Raw genomic sequence first — 20,719 nt, forward strand, 5'->3', positions numbered from 1 at the left:
AAGTGTTGAAATCTAAGTTATTTGATTGGTGTGTTTGTAATGAAATAACCAGCCAGACAATGTCTCAAGGTTGATATTTTAGTAAGAGAGGTGCGATTATGTTGGTTAAATCATTAAAAATGATTGTCGAAATTAGTAACATATCCAAGAATTATGAAAAATGATGAAATGTGATTTATTTTATTGGTGTGTTTGTAATAAAACAAACAACCCAGACAATGTATCAAAGTTATTACTTTAGTACGAGGGGGGATAATGTGAATACAATCGTGAAAATAATTGTCAAAATTAGTAACATATCCAAGAATTATGAAAAATGATTACATGTGAAATGTATCAAAGTTATTATCTTAGTAAGAGTGGGAAGATATGTGGGTTTAATTATGAAAAATGATTGTGGAAATTTGTAACATATCCAAGAATCATGGGATTCAACGACATACGTCCACATATATACTTACAGATTACCCGCAATCCTCCGGAATTGAATGAGATACATGCAAATATATGCAAGCAGAATACACGGGCGCCTGGGATCCAATGAGATTGATGCAAATATATATTAGCAGGATACGTGGCGTTGCCTTGGATTGAATTAGATTGATTGAAATATATACTAACAGAATACCTTGTGTCGCCCAGGATTTCATTGGATTGATTGAGATATATACTAGCAGAACATTCGGCGTTGTCCAGGATCGAATGAAATAGGTTAGAATATATATTAGCAAAATACCTGGCGTTGCTTGGGATTGGATGAGATAGGTGGAAATATATATTAGCAGAATACACTGCATCGCCCCGTATTGAATGAGATTAGTGAAAATATATAGGATTTAATAATGCAGGTGCAGATAAATACTAACATAATACCTGGCATCGCCTGGGATTAAATGATGTAGGTACAAATAAAGAATAGACGAATACTTGGCGTCGCCCGGGATTGTATTAGATAGCTGCACTTATACAAAAGCAGAATATCCGGCATTACTCAAGCTTACATGATATATGTGAGATAATTTATTTGCAATATCCCCGGTGCCACCCGGGATTGAAGGAGATTGATGGAAATATATATAAGCAAAATTCCTGGCGTTGCTCGCGATTAAATGAGATAGGAGCAAATATATATTAGCAGAATAATCAGCATCGCCCTGGATTAAATGAGGGTGGTGAAATATAAAGTTTGTATCGGAAATGGCTTAAACAATTTTCTATCTCAAAATTACTTCATTTGTGAAGTCGATTCCAGATATGGCTTAAACAGTTAATGATCTCACAATTAGATTAATACATATATATTGTTGGTTTTCTATGAAAGTTTCCTAGGCCAGTTTCTATAGGGGGTGATCTATATTTGTTAAAATGTTTTATGTACTCATCACGGAGAATGATGTGATGGTTGTAGTAGTGGGTAGAAAGAAGTATGATTATGTCAATTTTAAACGTGCTCTTGAGTTTTCTTTTGGGGATTAGGTTGGAGAAAGTAATGTCCGTTTTTGGGGTAAAAAAAGTATGTGAAATTGTTTAATATATCTATTTAAATGACCCGTCTTAGTGTAGGTAAAATTATTTTAAATATGTGTTGTATATTCACCATCCTTGCAAAGGTAAAATTATTTCATATACATGCTGTAAATTATCTACCCTAGGTAAAATACAATTATTTCATAGATCTAATACCCGTCCTAGCTAGGTAAAATATTCATTTGCTTGAAATAGCAAATGATACATAGACATTAAAAATTTCTCACTCCTAAGAATTACAAATATATTCAAAATCAAATTCAATTTTCTCATTGTTTATATGGTCCCAATCAACGCCGGGTAGTCCCGCTAGTCTATATATATAAAAGGCAAAATTTCGTGTATGACTTGCAAAGGCATTTCTCGCACATGCTCCCGGGTTCGTTACTATCGCTTACAACTGTTTATATAGGCTGTAGATAATAATATCTAGGATTTGAGAATGCATGTAGCATATAGATTTATTTACATCGACTTTTACAAAATTATTGCTATTTTGGCTTCTCACATGTTGATTCGGCTTTTTCGTATAAAAAGCAAAACTAATTCAAAGCTAAGGGAGTGTTCTCGGCATTGCGCCGGGAAACGTCCAGAAGCAATCAGCTTTGATCAATGTTGTATATCAGACAATTGCTATTCAATCTGGACAATTGGGAGCTGGTTTCCCCCAACGGTCAAATTTGGGTAAACAAACCCAAACGCTGCCTCGCAGCAAAAGTTAACTGCGCGACTTCTATTTGACCTCCTTAATTAGGTCAAATGGAAGCAGCAGAGTTAACTTTTATTGCGGACACCTGTTTTTAATAGTTAAATAAATAAATTCAAACATGTCTCAGTTGTATGTCGCGGTGGCCCAATGATTAACGTCGCACTTTTTTTTTTTCACACTTTAATTTCCAACTTTGCCTCAACGGTTTGGGTTTGATCCTCATACTCACCTACCAAAACATTTTTTTAATTATTTTACCCCCCCCCCCCGAGTTTTGATTTACCTCAAAACACCCGGGCATCGCCGGGTACCCTCTGCTAGTCTATATATATATAAAAGCGAAAATGTACGTATGTATGTATGTGTATTCACTTTTTCTGTATGTCCGCAAAAGGATTTTTTCGGCGGCTTCTCGAAGCCGTCGCTCATTTTTAAAACTTTTTATATATCACGTTGAAATCATAATATCTACGAGTTACAAATGGAGGTCGCCCATCTATTTAATTTGCCCGAACGTTAAATATTCAACATTTTGGGTCGCCGCATATTACTTTCGTTTTTTGGTATAAAAAAAAGCGAAACTCGATTTGAATAACTGGTGCCAATGGTCTCTAGAAAGCGATATAACGTTTGGTCAATGTCGGCATACCATCGTCATATCTGATGATTGCTTTCATTTTGAGACGATACACTCCCCTAATAAACCGGGGGAGTTGTTTTTCCCCAAAGTTAGTTAAAAACAAACAAACCGGGTCATTGACCTCATTAAAAACTGTCCCGCAGAAAATGTTAACTGCTGAATAGCTATTGCTTACATCGTCGTAACGCTCACACAAAATGTTAACTCTACGACTTCCATGCGGGCACCTGTCAATTTTGTTCTTACTTAAATAAATTCAAACATCTTTCAGTAACTCATTCTGGCTGGCCGAACAGTTAACGGTTCATGTTTTTTTTCACATTTTATTTTCCAACTTCGCCTCCACCTCAGGGCTTCGGGTTCGATCCTACCAACTTACCAAAACTTCCACCCCCCTCAGTTTCTTTTTAATTTAACACACACACCTCGAAACACCCCGCTAGTATATTATAAATATATTTGAGTAAAATAAGTCGGTTAAAAGAGAATCACGAAATATAATATAACCCAAAGCGCTTTTGTCAGACCACTTTTTTAAGGATATATGTCTGAAAAAAATATTTTGTAGAAATACTAGTTACCAAAAAAGATAGGACTAAAATATATATATATATATATATATATATATTATACGTAAAAACTTAAACGGGATGTGTCCCCTAAATAGTTCAATAGTTCTAGCTGTAACCGAGAAGGAAATCTTATTCCCAATACGTTGGTCTTCAGTTTCAATCCAAGGTAGCTTGAGGTATACTGGAAATTTAGATGGACCATATTTAGATGATTCAGGAAAGGATTCAATTTCCTTTTTGATAACTTTTTGAACCAATGGTGGCGGATACTCATTCATAATAATAATCCTTTTAATGTTATCAATTTCAGAATCGATATAAGAGGGAAAGCAAATGACAAGTGCCTGATAAGTCAAGTTTTTAATAAGATTGCGTTTCCGGTCGTTGATGCAAAAGAATCCCAGCTGAGGTAAAGTCCAGTAAAAGTGGATTTTCTATAAATTAAAGTCACAAAGGAAGACCCACATTTAGAAACTAAAACGTCCAGAAAAAGAAGAGAGCTATCTTTTTCTACCTCCATCATAAATTTGAGGGATGTAAATTATTTAACAATTGAAAGAAAGACACAGCTTCGTCATGAAAGCGAAACATGAAAAGGTGTTGCCAATGAAATGCATGTAAAAGGTTGGTCTTTGGCACTTATCAAACAGCAACTGTTCCAGGAAGCCAACAAAAATATTAGCTAAAGTTGGTTCAAGGGAGGAGCCCATTGATATACAGTCAACCTAGCGATACATAGCGTTGCTGAAGCTGAAGGAAACGGACTTGGTAGCAAGTTCTATAAGTTCAACAAACACCGCCTCAGGAAAAGAGGGGAGGGGGCCGGGGTCTCTATGAAGAAAATAGGCACAAATATTAATAATCTCGCCAAGAGGGATATTAGTAAATAAATTGTTAATGTCGAAAGAGAACAGAATTAGGGATGAGAGGAAACTCATTAATGATCGATGCAAAATGAAAAGAGCCAGGAGTACAATACATTGAATGAAAAGAACAGACTGGTATTTTTATTTTTTCAGGCATATATCCTTAAAAAGTGGTATAACGAAAAGTACTTTGGGTTTTATTTTAATCGACTTATTTATTTTACTCGATTATATATTTATAATATATAATATATTTATAATATATAATATATTTATAATATATAATTCTCTCTCTTTATAATACATAATTCTTCCTTTGCTTACTGGTTTTGTTCTCATTCAGCAGGATCTGTATTAAGGAATTTTTAAAGGAGAATTAAAGAAAAATTATATATTTAAAATGAAGATAGAATTATGACATACCCGATACAATGAGGGATGTTTCTTAGAGAGTGATCATGTCTAATCCTAATAGAGACGTCATCTGTTTAGAAAGGGAAGATCGTTTCAAAAGTCATGAAGATTTTCAGGTGATAATTGATATGCTTTCAGAAGTGGAAGGCATAATAACTGAATACAACATAAAAAAAAAGGCATAAATATCTATTGTTTCCAAAACAGAAACACAAGAAAAAAGTTGCTAATATCGTGGATACACATAAATTTATTAGCAATCTTATACTTTTCAATATAATTTGCAAAATAAAATTAATTTTTAAAAAATTATTTTACTATTATTTTTCTCATATTGTTGTGGTCTAAAATGCTACCAAAAACAACAAAATAAGTTACTCTTTTGCAATTAAGGACTTAAAAAATTAGTACAAAACTGTGTGCAGTCTGTAGAGTTCTGTGTAGATAAAAAGAATCAAGAAAAATGTAAAAAAAATGGCCGCCTTTTTTCTTTATATGCTTGCAATATAAAAAGCCTTTTTTTTCAGAGACAGGGTTGATTTTGCATTTGGATGTCAAAGTAGCAAGTGTTGTCAACAGTGCGTCGTGTTCTAGAGTTGAGTTTTTACACATTTGCTATGTTCTGCATTATATGTTTATATATATTGTGTAGAGTTGTTTTGTATTAATTTAAATGACATTTTAAAAGTCAAAATGATTATCACGTTCCATAGTATGAGAACATAAGAAGGTGTGTTGTTAGTTTTAATGGTGAATTCTCTTGTCTAGGTTTTTTTTAATTACATTTTCACCCCAAACAAGGCACAGTTCAAGGGAGCTCCTATCAGGGACATAAGTTGCAGAGATACTATGTAGGGAGTTGAGCAGCAAGATGTCTGTTTACATTACACTTGAACTTCTGCATGTCAGTACAGTTTGGGAAGCAAGATCCTGGAAGCGAATTCCAAAATCTAGCAGTTCTGGGAAGAAACTCTTAGAGTAGAATGCTTTCTTACATCTAGGGATCTCTACCGTGTAGGGGTGGAATTTTGTGTTGGGTCACATCAATGTCGACCCTATCACAATCCAGACAACGGGTGGAATATATGCCAGCTTTGACTGTGAATATAGTGTCACCATAAGTCGATTTTCAGACTATATCCATAATAGTAAATGAAGTTATTTGGCTATATACCTATGTTAGTTTTAACTAAACGAAAAATATATGAATAAACACAATTGCCCAATTACGTTTACACATTTATTATACACTGACAAACATTTAAACAACAATAAAACACAATACAATAGCGACAGTTCGATAAGACTCACCGACTGGTGGAAAAAGTTCTCAGAGCTCACCTCGTGGTGGAACGAAGGTTCTCCTCTTTGTAGAGAGGGAAAGGCAACACGTCTGCCCGTGACCAAAGGGAAAAACCAACCAGCGTTAGAGCAGGGGCAAATTACTCCTCCCCAGTGTCCTCTAATTTTTAGTCCCCTACAACACTCCCCCCCCCCCCAAAAAAAAATACAGAGTACTTTTAATTGAATGTTGTGAGAGGATTGTTTTTTTTTTTTTTTTTTTTATGTAGAGACAAAGTCTCTTAAATGGGCAGGCCATTTTACCTGTCTGCCCAAACGTGTTTTTTTTATAAGGGCGTTTTTCCAATGTTACTTCGACTGGCATCCTTTGTGAGGGATCTACTTCTAAATATGCATCCTCGAGTGTTGCGGGTTTCAACCTGTCAATTGAGATATTTTGTTCTTCGTCCTTAATGAGGACACTGAAATACTTCTTGTTTTTCTTGTTGACTTTAAAAGGTCCGCGGTACGGTGGTTGCAGGGTATTCGACCTAGCTGTATCGCGAACAAACACATGTGCGCATGTCTCTAGTGCCTTTGGCACATATGTGTTAGCGCACTTGTTTATTTCTGATGGAGAATATGCCATTTTGGCCATGGTTCTTGTCAGTCTATCAACAAATGATGCAGGGTCCCAAACTTTATTTGGTGTATCACAAAAGTATTGTGCTGGCAGGCGTAGTGTGGTACCATACAGCGCTTCTGCTGCTGAGCAATTCATATCCTTCTTCACTGCTGTGCGCAAACCCAGCTAAATTAGAGGAAGGTGTTCTAACCACTTTGTATTGCTGGTAAGCACTGCGCATAAAGAGGCCTTTAGGCTGCAATATAAACGTTCGACTGCTCCGTTTGCTTGTGGATGGTATGCTGTCGTGTGTATACTTCTGGTGCCCAAAAGTCCTGAGAGTTTATGAAACAGTTCGGACTCGAACTGTCTACCTCTGTCAGTTGTCACATTTTCCGGAACACCGAATCTTGCTACCCATCCAGCGAGGAAAGTTCTGGCTGTTGTGTATGCTGTCATATCCGGCATTGGTAAGGCTTCAAACCACCTTGAAAATCTGTCGACATATGTCAAAAGATAGAATTGGCCTTCACATGTCGGAAATGGACCGGTGATGTCGAGGTGTATGTGCTTGAACCTCTCATCAGGTACTGGAAATGTGCCTAGTGGCGCACGTGTATGTCGACCGACCTTGGCCTTTTGACACTGCACGCACTTCTTTGTCCATTCTCGCATGTCTGCTTTCATCCTCGGCCAGACATACCTGTCTGTCATCAAACGTATCGACGCATTGGCCCCTGGGTGTGATAACCCGTGTACCACATTGAATATTTCTTTCCTTAAGGATGCTGGAACATATGGGCGCAGTTTGTTAGTGCTGATATCACACACTATTTTTCTAGGGCTGTTGGGGTGTGCTATTTTCACCAGCTGCAGTGATGTTCCATTATTCTGCAGAAGCTTCTGCAGGTGCTAGTCTTTTTCTTGCTCCATAGCTAAGGTGTTGGCTTTGACGGAGGTCCCAATGTGAAGGAGTTTATTCCTCGTGACAGTGTATCTGCTGGTATATTGTCAGTTCCCTTCATGTATCTGACATCCGACGTAAACTGTAGGATATAGTCCAACTGATGAACCTCTCAGGGAGAGTATTTGTCTGAGGAGGACTTGTGGTCAGTCACCAAGTAGAATGGCTGTCCCTCTAGGAGCTACCGATAATGTCTTATTGCGGAAAACGAGGCCAACAACTCTCTGGAAAATGTGCTATAGCGTGTTTCTGCATCAGTCAATTTCTTGGAGAAGAAAATTCTCATTACATTTTTGCTGCAGGACCGCTCCAATTCCAGTTGCAGATGCATCTACTGCCAGGCAAAGTTCACTATCAGGTTGAATGTGGGACAGCTTTGTGGTGTCTTCTAACATGGCCTTTACTTTTTTGAATGCTGCTATTGCTTCCTCCAATAGTGTAATGTTGCAGTTCTTCACATTTGTCAGCATACCTGTCAATGGCAAAAGTACTTGGGCAACATGAGGGAGAAAGTTAACTAATCCTAAAAATTGCCACAGCTGTCTCATTGTAGCAGGGATAGGGAAATCTCGGATGGACTTGACTGTCTCTGGGGATGGGGAAATTCCCTTCTCTGAAATATGGTGCCCCAAAAATATAACCTCGGATTGACCAAAAGTACATTTCGATGGATTTAAAACAACACCATATTGGTTCAGGCGATCGAATACTTGGTGCACATGATCTATGTGTTCCTGCCTATTCCTGCTAGCAATGAGGACGTCATCTATGTATGCACACACAAATGGCAAGTCTCGCAGAATCTGGTCTATAAAACGTTGGAACATTTGAGCTGCGTTGCGTAAACCAAATGGAACACGCAAAAATTCAAACATTCCAAACGGTGTGGTAATTGCCGTTTTGGGAATATGTTCGGGCTCCACAGGGATCTGGTGGTATGCCCGAATAAGGTCTAATTTAGTAAAGACCCTATTATTCTGGGTCACTGCTGTTATATCTTGGATATGTGGTACTGGGTACCTATTGGTTTCATAGCGGCATTTAAAGCTCGGTAGTCCCCACATGCATTTGGACCCTTACTAACAAGATGAAGAGGCGAGGCCCATTTGCTATTTGAAGGACGAACTATGCCAAGCTGCATCATCTGCTGAAATTCTGCTTTCGCAGCCTTTATTTTTTCAGGTGTTAAATGTCTGGCTTTACAATGGACGAGTGGGCCTTTTGTCTCAATGTAATGAGTTACAGTGTGTGGTAACACTTCCTTGTGAAAGGAGGCGACTGATATTGAAGGATATTCCTTCAACAGACTCAGGAAGGCTTCGTCCTGGTCTGCATGTGCTACCTGTGGATCTAATGGTGTGCCAGTCCCCACCACCCCACATGCTGCAAGTTGTGTGCTTGGATCTCGGAGACACTGGCCTGACATATCTACTACCAGGCCAAATGCTTGCAGAAAGTCAGTACCCAGTATAGCACTGCTTACGTCAGCCACTATGAAAACGTGGATAAACGATCTGCGTAAACCCAAGTTAAGGTCCATGCACCTCTCCCCATAAGTCCGTATTATCGAACCGTTTACAGCTCGCAGTGTAAATTTACAGGGAGGAGACTTTTTGTCAACTGATGATAAGGGAAACTTGTGCCCCCTGTCTATCAAAAACGTATTTTTATCTACAACATAAAGTAGGCGGCCAGAGCAGGATGCACCGACAGTTGATGCCGCTCTCGTCTGTCGGTTTAGGCTTTTCCCTGCCCCTTATAGTTGCAAGGTGGAATACAAGAATTGGCATTTTCGCCAAATCTCTTGTGCTTCCAACAAATAGCTTCTTGTTTGCGTTCCCGAGACTGGCTGCGATCTCCTCTGCTGCCATGTCCCTGCTTCTGTTTTAATGATAGTCTGGCGATGTCTTCCACCATTCTATCCATACGGGCTTCCAACCGTTTTTGGCCCTCCATTAATTTTTCCAGAAGCTCGTCTCTTCCAGAGGTCTTCACACTGAATACTGCATACGATTGTGTGGATAATATGTCTGCAATGTGATCTGCTATGACGGCGAGTTGTTCCACCGGCGTGGATTCGTCCTGAGCAGCGATAGCCACCTTATACTTCGCCGGGATCCATTGGAGGAAAATATGCTTAATGATGCTTTTATCCATCGCACCTTCAGCTAATTTTTGTAACCGTTTTAGAAATTGGGACGGCTTGCTATCTCCCAGGGTCTCTTGTACCAACAACTGCGAAATACGCTTATGTGTGGAAACATTCACAACAGTCGTGACTCTCTCCTTAAGTACATCGTACGGCTTTTCTGTAGGTGGAGAGATTATTAACTCTCTTACCTCAGTAATTGTATCCTGAGGTAAAATGGATGCGACATAACAGAATTTCTCTGCCTGGTTGTCAATCGATTTTTGTTTGAAAAATAAATTGATTTGAGCAAAAAACAAAGCAGGGTCGTCGCGAACTAACGAGGCATTAACGTTACAAGTTGTCGCCATTTAAAAAAAATATATATTTATTTATTTATTTATTTATTTTACCGCACTGGAAACTACAACAGTCAAGCAGCAGGGCATGGAAAGAAAGGAATAGTAATAATAGAACACGGAGGGTAAGGGGGCACAGAGACAGAACGCAACGTACTCGCCCATATCAGCCAATCCTGTATCAGGCGCCGAATTTGACAGGAATACCGACAGCCGTTTCAGGAACGAAATTTTCCTATAACGGATAATTTAGTTTCGAAAAAAAAACTTGTTGCATTTGTTGTGCACGACTAAAACAAAACCCTAGTTCTATCCTTATTCTATTGACAAAATATGTAAAGAATAGAAGAAAAATCGTGTTGTTATCTTAATTACGCTACCCTACGAATTTTTATTTAGGGAATAATTAGAATTCTAGAAATAAAATTTACATCCTAACTTTTTCTTAGTTTTCATAAAAATATTATTTTACTGTTTTTTTTTTTTTAACAGAACTTATTATTATGTATGTGCGTGTACATATATATTTTCTCGGAGTCACCAATTTGTTAGTTTTAACTAAACGAAAAATATATGAATAAACACAATTGCCCAATACGTTTACACATTTATTATACACTGACAAACATTTAAACAACAATAAAACACAATACAATAGCGGCAGTTCGATAAGACTCACCGACTGGTGGAAAAAGTTCTCAGAGCTCACCTCGTGGTGGAACGAAGGTTCTCCTCTTTGTAGAGAGGGAAAGGCAACACGTCTGCCCGTGACCAAAGGGAAAAACCAACCAGCGTTAGAGCAGGGGCAGATTAATCCTCCCCAGTGTCCTCTAATTTTTAGTCCCCTACACCTAGTTTATTCATTTTTTTTGTTTTTTTTTTTGTTTTTTTTGCCGTGTCGCCCCTCATTACTTTTACGTTCACCTGTCTTTTTATGGCCTCTAATTCCAACTCTATAACCATCCATTTTTCCATATTGCTCTTTCCTGATCACACATGCACTGCTCCATTAATTTAAACATTCCGCATTCTCCCCATTCTCTAAGCATGTTTTCTGTACCTCCAAATAGGCTTTTTATTTTCATCATAAGGATTGCTTCTGAAGAAGTACTCCATAATTACCGTGTTAACCTTTTTACTTCACTTCATTCTAGCAGTTACACCTGTCGGGCGTGGACCCTTCACTTTGAGTTCCAGTCCCATTAATACCGTTATTCTCAAAACATTGATTTGACATTTCATTCATAAGAAGTTTAGTGAATTTTAGGTTACACAACCACCAGTGTTTTGTTTTTTCAGGACACCAACTCTTGTAGTTTGAAATCAGTTTTCCTTCTCCTAGATGGTTGTGGATAGGATTATACCCAACCCGAACACACCAACAGCAGTTTCACCTGCAGAAACGATGTTTGCGCAGAAAGTGAGACCCATTTTTGACAAGCTCTTATCCAAACAGTCCACTTATGTACCCAGTAAACGTTTCATGTCAGGTGAAAGAGTGTTTTTCAAAAGTTATAAAAACAACACATCATTCTGGGAGGTGGGTACAATTACTAATGTGGAGAAATGCGTGACTTACCTGGATAGACCACGTGCGGGTCGGTCACCGAAAATAAATAAAAAGAAAGAAAAGAAACGGTCAAGACTCTTATTTATAGAGTAGTGATCACGTGAGTTAGAAGAATATGCAAATAGAGGTGAACGATTTTGCGATATAAAAAGCCTGTGTTGTTAAGAGGAGGGGTAGACTGTTGGCAGAAGTCAGTGCTGTCAGACGTGCTTTAGAGTTTTGTTATTATATGCTGTGCTCGATTATTGGGAGAGAGAAAAGAGAAGAGGAGGAACCAAGAAGACATTCTGCAGATACTTGACTTTGTGTTGGTTTTAAGCTATTTCGGCGCTTGGTGTGCGGTTACTAACAATGGACAGATTCGACATTCGCTTAATACCCGAGTTCGACGGATCTACCACTGGACCGGCTGTCGTTGAATGGATTGAAAAGGCAGAGAAAATCTGTAAACTGTGCAAAATTAAAGAACCAGCCACAGTTATCCCTTTGAGGCTAACCGGAGGGGCCTATGCAGTTTCTACCAAGAATAGGGCCGCATATGAAGAAGAACTTCATATGCGGATTGACAATGGTTGGTTAATACCATACCCACAGGAACGTCTGGGACCACCCAAGGGATTAATTCCACTCATGGCTGTTGAACAACCTACCAAAGAAAAAATTCGTCCCGTAATGGATTACCGAGAGTTGAATCGGCATGTTGATGCGTTTACCGGAAACGCAGATGTGTGCGCTGCTAAACTGAGAGAGTGGCGTCAAAAAGGGAGCAATGTAGCACTTCTGGATCTAAAGAGGGCCTACCTGCAGATACGTGTCCATGAGTCATTATGGCCGTTTCAGACAGTACTACTCAAGGGAAAACTATATTGTTTGACACGTTTGTGTTTTGGCCTAAACGTAGCACCCTTGATTATGACAACCATTATTAAAACTGTTTTGATGCAGGATGAGACCACAGCAAAAGCTGTTTCAGCCTACATAGATGACATCTATATTAATGAGGACATAATGTTTGCGGATGCAGTTCGAATAAAACTGAAAGCGTTTGGGTTAATAAGCAAAGACCCTAAGCGCCTAAAGGATGGAGTGCCCGTGCTAGGCCTCGAGGTCTGGGAGGAGGGCAATACGTTGCAATGGAAGCGAGGGAGCCCACTTCCAAAGTTACCCAATGTATTAACAAGACGTACTGTGTTTTCCATCTGTGGTAAATTGGTAGGACATCTACCTGTCTGTGGATGGCTCCGATCGGCAACAGGAGTGGTGAAAAGACGAGTGACTACAGTAACAAAAGGATGGGACGATGTTGCGGATGATGATTCTCTCCAACAAATGATGGCTGAAATGTTGTCCAGAGTGCATAGGAATGACCCTGCCCGGGGTGAGTGGCAAGTGTCTGGAAACGAACTAAATGCATGGGTTGACGCAAGTTCGTTGGCTACAGGTGTCGTGTTGGAGCAACTAGGTGTTGTTGTGGAAGATGCATGCTGGCTTCGTCCGAAAAATGATGCCCAACATATAAATTTGGCAGAACTTGATGCCACGTTAAAAGGTCTTAATCTCGCATTGCAATGGCAGACTAATGTTGTGCATCTCCACACTGACTCATTGTGTGTTTACCATTGGTTAACCGACACCTTGACTGGAAAGGCTCGAGTTAAGACTAGAGCTGCAAGTGAAATGCTAGTACGAAGGAGACTAGCAATAATTAAGCGTCTAGTTGACGAATACAGCTTGCAGGTAGACATTACGTTAGTCTCGTCGATGCAGAATTTGGCTGATAGCTTGACTCGAGTACCAAAGAGGTGGATCGATGCAATGAGGCAGGGATCCGATCTTCAACAACAAACATGCGCGACTGTAACGGATCAATTAACACCTGACCAGATCCGTATGATACACCAGCAGATTGGACATCCTGGAATTCAGAGGACTGCATATTTTGTCCGAAGAGTATGCCCTGCAACTACAAAAGCATCAGTGAAAGCAGCCATACGTTCATGTGAAGAGTGTCAGAGAATTGATCCAGCACCATCCCAATGGCAAAAAGGGAAGCTCGAGGTGGAAGGCAACTGGCAGCGAGTAGGGATGGACATAACACATTATGGGGACAAACATTTTTTGACCATGACGGATTGTGGCCCGACACGTTTCACAATATGGCGCCTGTTGACACGACAGGATGCAGCCAGCATTATACAACAGTTGAGAGCCGTCTTTTTTGAACGTGGTGCCCCGATTGAAATTCTGACTGATAACGCCGCCACATTTCGATGTCAAGAATTTCAGAAATTCGTGCACGAATGGGGGATTAAAATGCATTATCGGTGTGCATATTATCCCGAGGGTAATGGTATAGCAGAACGGTGTCACCGCACCATCAAAAGAATTGCAGCCAGGACGCAGTGCTCTATTCCAGAAGCTGTGTACTGGTATAATATAACACCCAAGGACAATGCAACACCAGCAACTGCACCAGCCAATGGGATTTACCAATATGAACAGCGTGTGAAAGGAGTTGATGCCATACCATCAGTGGTGAGTGTTGTCAATACACCATATCAGGTGGGAGACCTTGTTTGGATAAAACCCCCGAATGCTGGGTGCACTACGAAATTTTTCTGGGGAAAAATAGACGAAATCATAAGTCCTCAGACCATGTTGATTGGTGGCATACCACGTCACGTAAAAGATATCTGCCCTTGTTATACCTCTTCTGATTCTGAGGACGATGAGGAGGATCACACACCGTTCAGAGATGATCCTGATCACTTACTGCCCCTTCAGGTGAGCATAGAAACACCACCAACAGAACCAGACGAGGGAATGATGGGACATACTGATGACAATAGTGAGGAGAGCGATGGACACAAGGAAGTAATGCCTCATCGAAATACTCGACAGAGACGAATACTGCCCACCCCCCGTGATTGCGAAACCCCGCGAGAAGGGATGATGGAGCACACCGAGGAGATGACGCCTCCGATTCTTCGGAGAAGTACCCGACAAAGACGGATACTGCCCCCCTGCCCTGATTGTGAGACACCGCCTATGGAACCACGAGACGGGATAATGGAACAGACTGGTAGTAATGATGGTGGTAATGAAGAAAACAGCAATGAGGAAGTGCTGCCCCCGATTCTTCGAAGGAGTACCCGCCAACGACGATTGCCCGCATGTCCTGTTTGTGATCATGAGATCAGGGGGGAGTGTGGAGAAATGCGTGACTTACCTGGATAGACCACGTGCGGGTCGGTCACCGAAAATAAATAAAAAGAAAGAAAAGAAACGGTCAAGACTCTTATTTATAGAGTAGTGATCACGTGAGTTAGAAGAATATGCAAATAGAGGTGAACGATTTTGCGATATAAAAAGCCTGTGTTGTTAAGAGGAGGGGTAGACTGTTGGCAGAAGTCAGTGCTGTCAGACGTGCTTTAGAGTTTTGTTATTATATGCTGTGCTCGATTATTGGGAGAGAGAAAAGAGAAGAGGAGGAACCAAGAAGACATTCTGCAGATACTTGACTTTGTGTTGGTTTTAACTAAGAGAGTCGGTGACATGGTATATATCGTCCAAGGACCAACATATACCCACAAACGTCACCAGAACCAACTAAGAAGATGTCGATCAGTTGAAACCATCGACAGTCCAACATTGGAAGATGAGCCGATAGATGCTGTCTTCGAAACTTTTGATCTTGAACTGCCTCAACCAACACTTGAACTATGGTGGTCGTTTCGTAAGAGACAGTTTACCAATCCATTGAAAGGAAGAGATACTAACAGCTTTTACAAACAAAAAGCTTGGGAAGGGGGGGGGGGTTGGAGACGCCCCTCCATGGGATTAATGGACTATCTCATGACGTCACTTCCTCTGATGACGTCACTTCTGGTAACGAGTACCGGTGCCCGGCAGTCAGAGTTTTGATAAGCGGCAAAGCAGATCGTGGGCAAACGCCCAACAGTTGAGGAATGGTATTGCTCAACCCGCCTTTCCTGTAATATATGTGAATACATATTTGTTTCCAAGAGTCTTGTGTTCCTTTTGTTTTTATTACCATTTAACACCATAACATTTGTGAAGAGAAGATGCCCTGCTGGAATAATAATGTTAATATTTAAAAATTTATTCTTAACATGTGAAGGGGAGGGTATTATATAACTATTCTGTACTTTCAGCTAACAATTTAATAAACACTGATACTGTAAAAAATGTAACTTGAAAACCTTATTCAAAAATAGCACAGTAGCTTCTCTACATAACTATCTATTTCTGTCACTAAATCTTATTATGTCAAGTTTCTCATTAAGACATAAAGAATAAGATGAGATAAGGGATCTCATATTTAAAAAAATATATTCACTATTTAATTATTGGTGATTTTTGTCCCTAATTAATTTCATAGAAGTGTTGGAATAGTGAAGTATCATTCTTATATCTTTCATGCCCATAAAGTCTATTTTTAAAAGTCATTGAAATGCTCCTTATATAGAACATTTTTACTTCTGGTTTTTTGACTGTATATATTTTCGCACAGTATATCACTGAGGCAGTAAGACAATTGTTTTGTAAGGAGCATTCATTCGGCCTTTGGCAACTACAATCATTTGTGTTTTTATCGTTGTTTATATCAAATGTTTGTATCATTATTTTTTAGTATCTTGTTGTTATCTTTGTTGATAATTTTCTAAATTTTCAATACAATTATAGCTAAGTCCATAGAAAGTAGAGCTAATAACTACTCTAAAAAATAATGTTTAATAAGCATAAAAAAAAAACATTTACAACACAGTCCTAAAAATAATGGATACACAAACGCCCATATAAAGTATAAAAACACAGAAAACAATACTAATGTGTCCCGAAATCATAGGTGAAAATTTCTTCAGGTAATGAAATAACAAAATATTTAACAAGGACGCATTAAAATTGGCTTATTGTTGCACAAACAGCTAAAATACAGAATCAACACCAGAGGAAAGACATTGAAATACTCCCTTCATTATAGCATTAGTTTGATTCTGGAACATAGGTTCTATTATATGGTCAGAGTCATGCATTTATTGCTTAAATATGTTTTATATGTATGTGTCTGATTGATTAAATATTATCTCTGTAGGTTCGGATATGCAAGAAGTCATAGGAACAGCCACAGCACTTTATCTTCTCTCTAATGGAAAGTAAGTTTGAAGTTTATTTTTTAAAAATTCATTTATTTATGTTACTAGCAGAAGCAACTGGAAATAAGTGGTCTTCATATAAACATGTATATAAATTTGTTATTTCACATTTTCTTAAAAGTACAAAAGTTAAAAACATTTTTTACTCCATAGATTTTATTGCAATTTCCTGTAAATCTATGCACTGCTGGAAGGAAATATTTTGAATACAATTCAACTCTGATGCCTTCAATAGGGGGACTTTTGATGATCTCTTTGATTTAATTGAAAAAAAAAACCATGAATCTGTAGCAGATTGTGCCCTTATTCTGTTGTCAGGGTAGCTTGAGTTGTAGAAACTCCCCCTTGTCCGTTTCCCTAAATCTGAGGACAATACCTAGCAATTTGGCCAAACTTTCCACAATTTTAACATTGTTCTGGCTCTAGGTATCTCTGTGCAATCTTTTTTCAGGTGTGGTCTCTGACATCTAAAGCACTGAAGGCTTTATGATTCTTTTTGAGCTTTATTTCTCAGCATATTACTTTGTACATTCGCTGCCAATGTCCGAGTCTCTCAAACTCTTTTTTTGACTAAAAGCCATGCAGTTGGTATCAGTTTGCTGACATCCATTCTCTATACGTGAGGTAGCTGTTGTAGTGCCATAGATACATCATCTGGGAATCCCGTTATAAAATCAAGTTTGACTGTATGATCCAATCCTCTCCCTAGGTATCCTGTTAACCCAGCCAATCTTTTGATTTCATTGTTGTAAACATCAACTGATTAACCTTTCCATTTGAATCATGATAGCTTTTCATTGGCTTCAAAAAGTCCTTCAGTGAATGTGGTCACTAGTCTCATTTCTATCTGGTCTGCATTTTCTTGTTCTTCATCACTCATCTCAAGATGAAATAGAGGGCGAGGGCATCTCCATGTAGAAAAAGTGGAATAAAACTGGCAAGATCTGGCACATTTTGAAGCTTAGCTACCAATTTTACCTTTTTTATCCACCCGACTGCATCACCTTTTCCACTAAAAAGTGGTATTACATCTTTTCCCAATATCAACATCTCGGATTCCACTGAAATAGCTTGTCATTAAATACGTTGGTATTATGAAAATCTAATACACATCAAACAGAACTCATACCTTCCAAAGATACACCATCAAATTGACGGAACACAATCCCGAGCAACACCATCAAATTGATAGAACATGATCCTGAGTTACACCATCAAATTGATAGAACATTATCCTGAGTTACACCGTTGAATTGATACAACATGACCCTGAGCATGAACACAGCAACATGTGACCTGAGCAATCTTCCTCAACTGACGCCTAATAATCTATTGGCCCATTTTCTATAGCCATCATTTTCTATAGCCAACTGTCACTGTGGGCAGGATGGATGTAGCCCATTGGCAGACTCCCGATCTGCAATCGAAAGGTCTCGGATTCACTCTTCTCTGCTGGTTTGTATTTATTTTTTTAATTACATTTTAGACTACATATACACCAGACACTATTTTAATATTCAATTTTTTTGATTTTATTGAATTGTTTCTGGAAATCTGAAAACTAGCATAACATATTTTTTCTTCCAGAATTCCACTGTGGGGAGGCGTCTTGATTACAATAGCTGATACTTTCACCTTTTTACTACTTGACAAATATGGATTGCGAAAGTTAGAAGCTTTCTTTAGCTTTTTAATAGCAATAATGGCAGTGTCATTTGGGTATGAGGTAAGAAGTCATCTTTTTGTATTTTGGTTATACACTTGAGTATGAGGTAACATGCCATTTAGTTTAGCTGTTTAAGATTACAAAGTGAGAAATATTGATAAAATAACCACAGCCAAATGTATAATAGAAATTAATAGAAAAATAATATATTAATTTAATAATTTTATTAATAATACATTAATTTAATATTTTAAGAAAGTTTATATTATCTAATATTTAATCATATCTTTACATTAATGGTTTTATCTAGAAACACCTGTATTTATCTATATCTTTGAAGTAAAATTCAATTTTTGAATGTTTTTTTACCTTAAAATTTGGACTAATTGTTAAATTACAGCTAATTGTTAGATTATTTGCATCGATTTTCTTAAAACAGTTGTCTGTAAGCTACTAAAATACAAAACTAATCAATTTATAAGCTATACAAAACCAATTAATCAACACACTATTACTATACAAAATAAATTCATCTAGAAACCATTCCTGTAAAAAAAAACAAAAAAAAAACATTGTAATCTGTAAACTATGAAAATACAAAATATTGCAAATCTACAAACTATTCATATACAAAACAATTTTCAAGCCATTAAAAACAAATTAGTCTACAATGCATTAAAATAAAAAAGGAATTAACCCACAAACTATTCATAACAAATTTATCGACAGGCTATTAGTATGAGAAACAAATTAATCTACAAAATATAAATAAATAAGAAATCTGTAAGCTATTCAAATACAAAGAAAATTAATATACAAGCTATTATATACAACACAAATTAATCTACAAGTTATGAATAATAAAACAAATTATTTTACAAACAATTTATATCCGGAACAAATTACTCTACAAGCTATTAATATACAAATCAAATTAATCTACAAGTTATGAATAACAAAACAAATTATTTTACAAACAATTTATATCCTGAACAAATTACTCTACAAGCTTCCATTTTCCTGTTTTCCAGCTGACTACAATTTGATTGTCTTCAAGTCCAACATAAACAAATTCTTGATGAGCCGTTCCACTTAAGTTAACAAATTTACCGAATTTCCATTACTAACGATTACTATATTGTCCAATTGACTATTGTACACTGTCAACCCTTATCCTCGAGTGGTCTCTGGGCCTTGATAAGCAGTGATGCTTATACATAAAAAAAGTTATCTTGCTTTTGGTAACATTTATTTTGTGTGGGATATGGCTAAGTGATGTAATGGAATAACCTAAGATCCATTCATAGATGAAATGAACTATGGATATATTGACCCTCTCACATGACTGAGGCAGAAGGAAAAAAACAGGAAGAGAATAAGAAAATATGTCGAGTAACTCTTATGTAACATATATTCCCTTGTAAATAAACCCCTTTGTCTTTCCCCATAACCACGTGTTTCTTATTATATTCTTATTTGCAGTAAGGATATAACAAATGGTGACAGGATTCGAATTCACAAAAAGGAAACTTTAAGTCAAAAAGATATTGGACAACGAATGGGGAAAAAAACTGCCCGGAAAAATTCAACTACTGAAGAAAAAGAAAGCTAAGACACAAACAAAAAGCTATTTATTTATTTTTTTTAATTCAGTCTGTTACGGTCCTACTGAAAAAAAAAAGAGAAATTGACATTTCACGAAGCATTAAAAAGAACAATTTTCTCGGGGTGGGGGAGTTGTTTATCCCAAATTTATTTTTATTGCATAAGGAAAACAACAATTTTCCTCGGAATGGAAGAAAGTTGTCTATTTAAAATTTCTTTTGTTTCATAAGAAGAAAAAAATATGGCGGAGGAACGCACATATGTATATTGCTGCTGTTGGTTCGGTGTCAATTTTGTGTGTGTGTGTAATCCCCTCCAAAAATCTTGTCTACAAAAGAATATGTTTGTTTTTTGTGGTAAAAAAACTATTCAGTGAATTTATTTAATGCTTTGTACAGGTACTGTTAACCTTTTGTTTTATTAATTCTTCAACATGGAAAAATTAGCCGAGTTTACAAAAACTATATAGTTAGCACTGGCGGTCCAACAAAGCCAGATGGAATTTTTACAAAAAGAACAGTTAAAACAAAATGAAGTATTAAAAACAATACTAATGAAACAAGAAGAAAAAAAAAGGATTGTGGTTCACTCTGGAAGGAATTGTAAATTCGCTGAC

At 37.7% G+C, this 20,719-nt stretch overlaps 1 protein-coding gene across 2 annotated transcripts in view; it reads left to right on the plus strand.

Annotated features, from left to right (window-relative positions):
- The window catches only part of LOC145291322 (natural resistance-associated macrophage protein 2-like), a 346,900-nt gene that overhangs the window by 235,893 nt on the left and 90,288 nt on the right, over nt 1-20,719 (plus strand). For both annotated transcript variants that reach the window (XM_080137065.1, XM_080137066.1), the window contains exons 5-6: nt 16,772-16,832; nt 18,420-18,558. In XM_080137065.1, the coding sequence (XP_079993191.1) occupies nt 16,772-16,832; nt 18,420-18,558 (200 nt within the window). The remainder of the gene's footprint in view (nt 1-16,771; nt 16,833-18,419; nt 18,559-20,719) is intronic.

The sequence above is a fragment of the Euprymna scolopes genome, chromosome 12 (assembly GCF_053919585.1).
Source record: "Euprymna scolopes isolate OS-2025 chromosome 12, ASM5391958v1, whole genome shotgun sequence".
NCBI lineage: Eukaryota > Metazoa > Mollusca > Cephalopoda > Sepiida > Sepiolidae > Euprymna > Euprymna scolopes.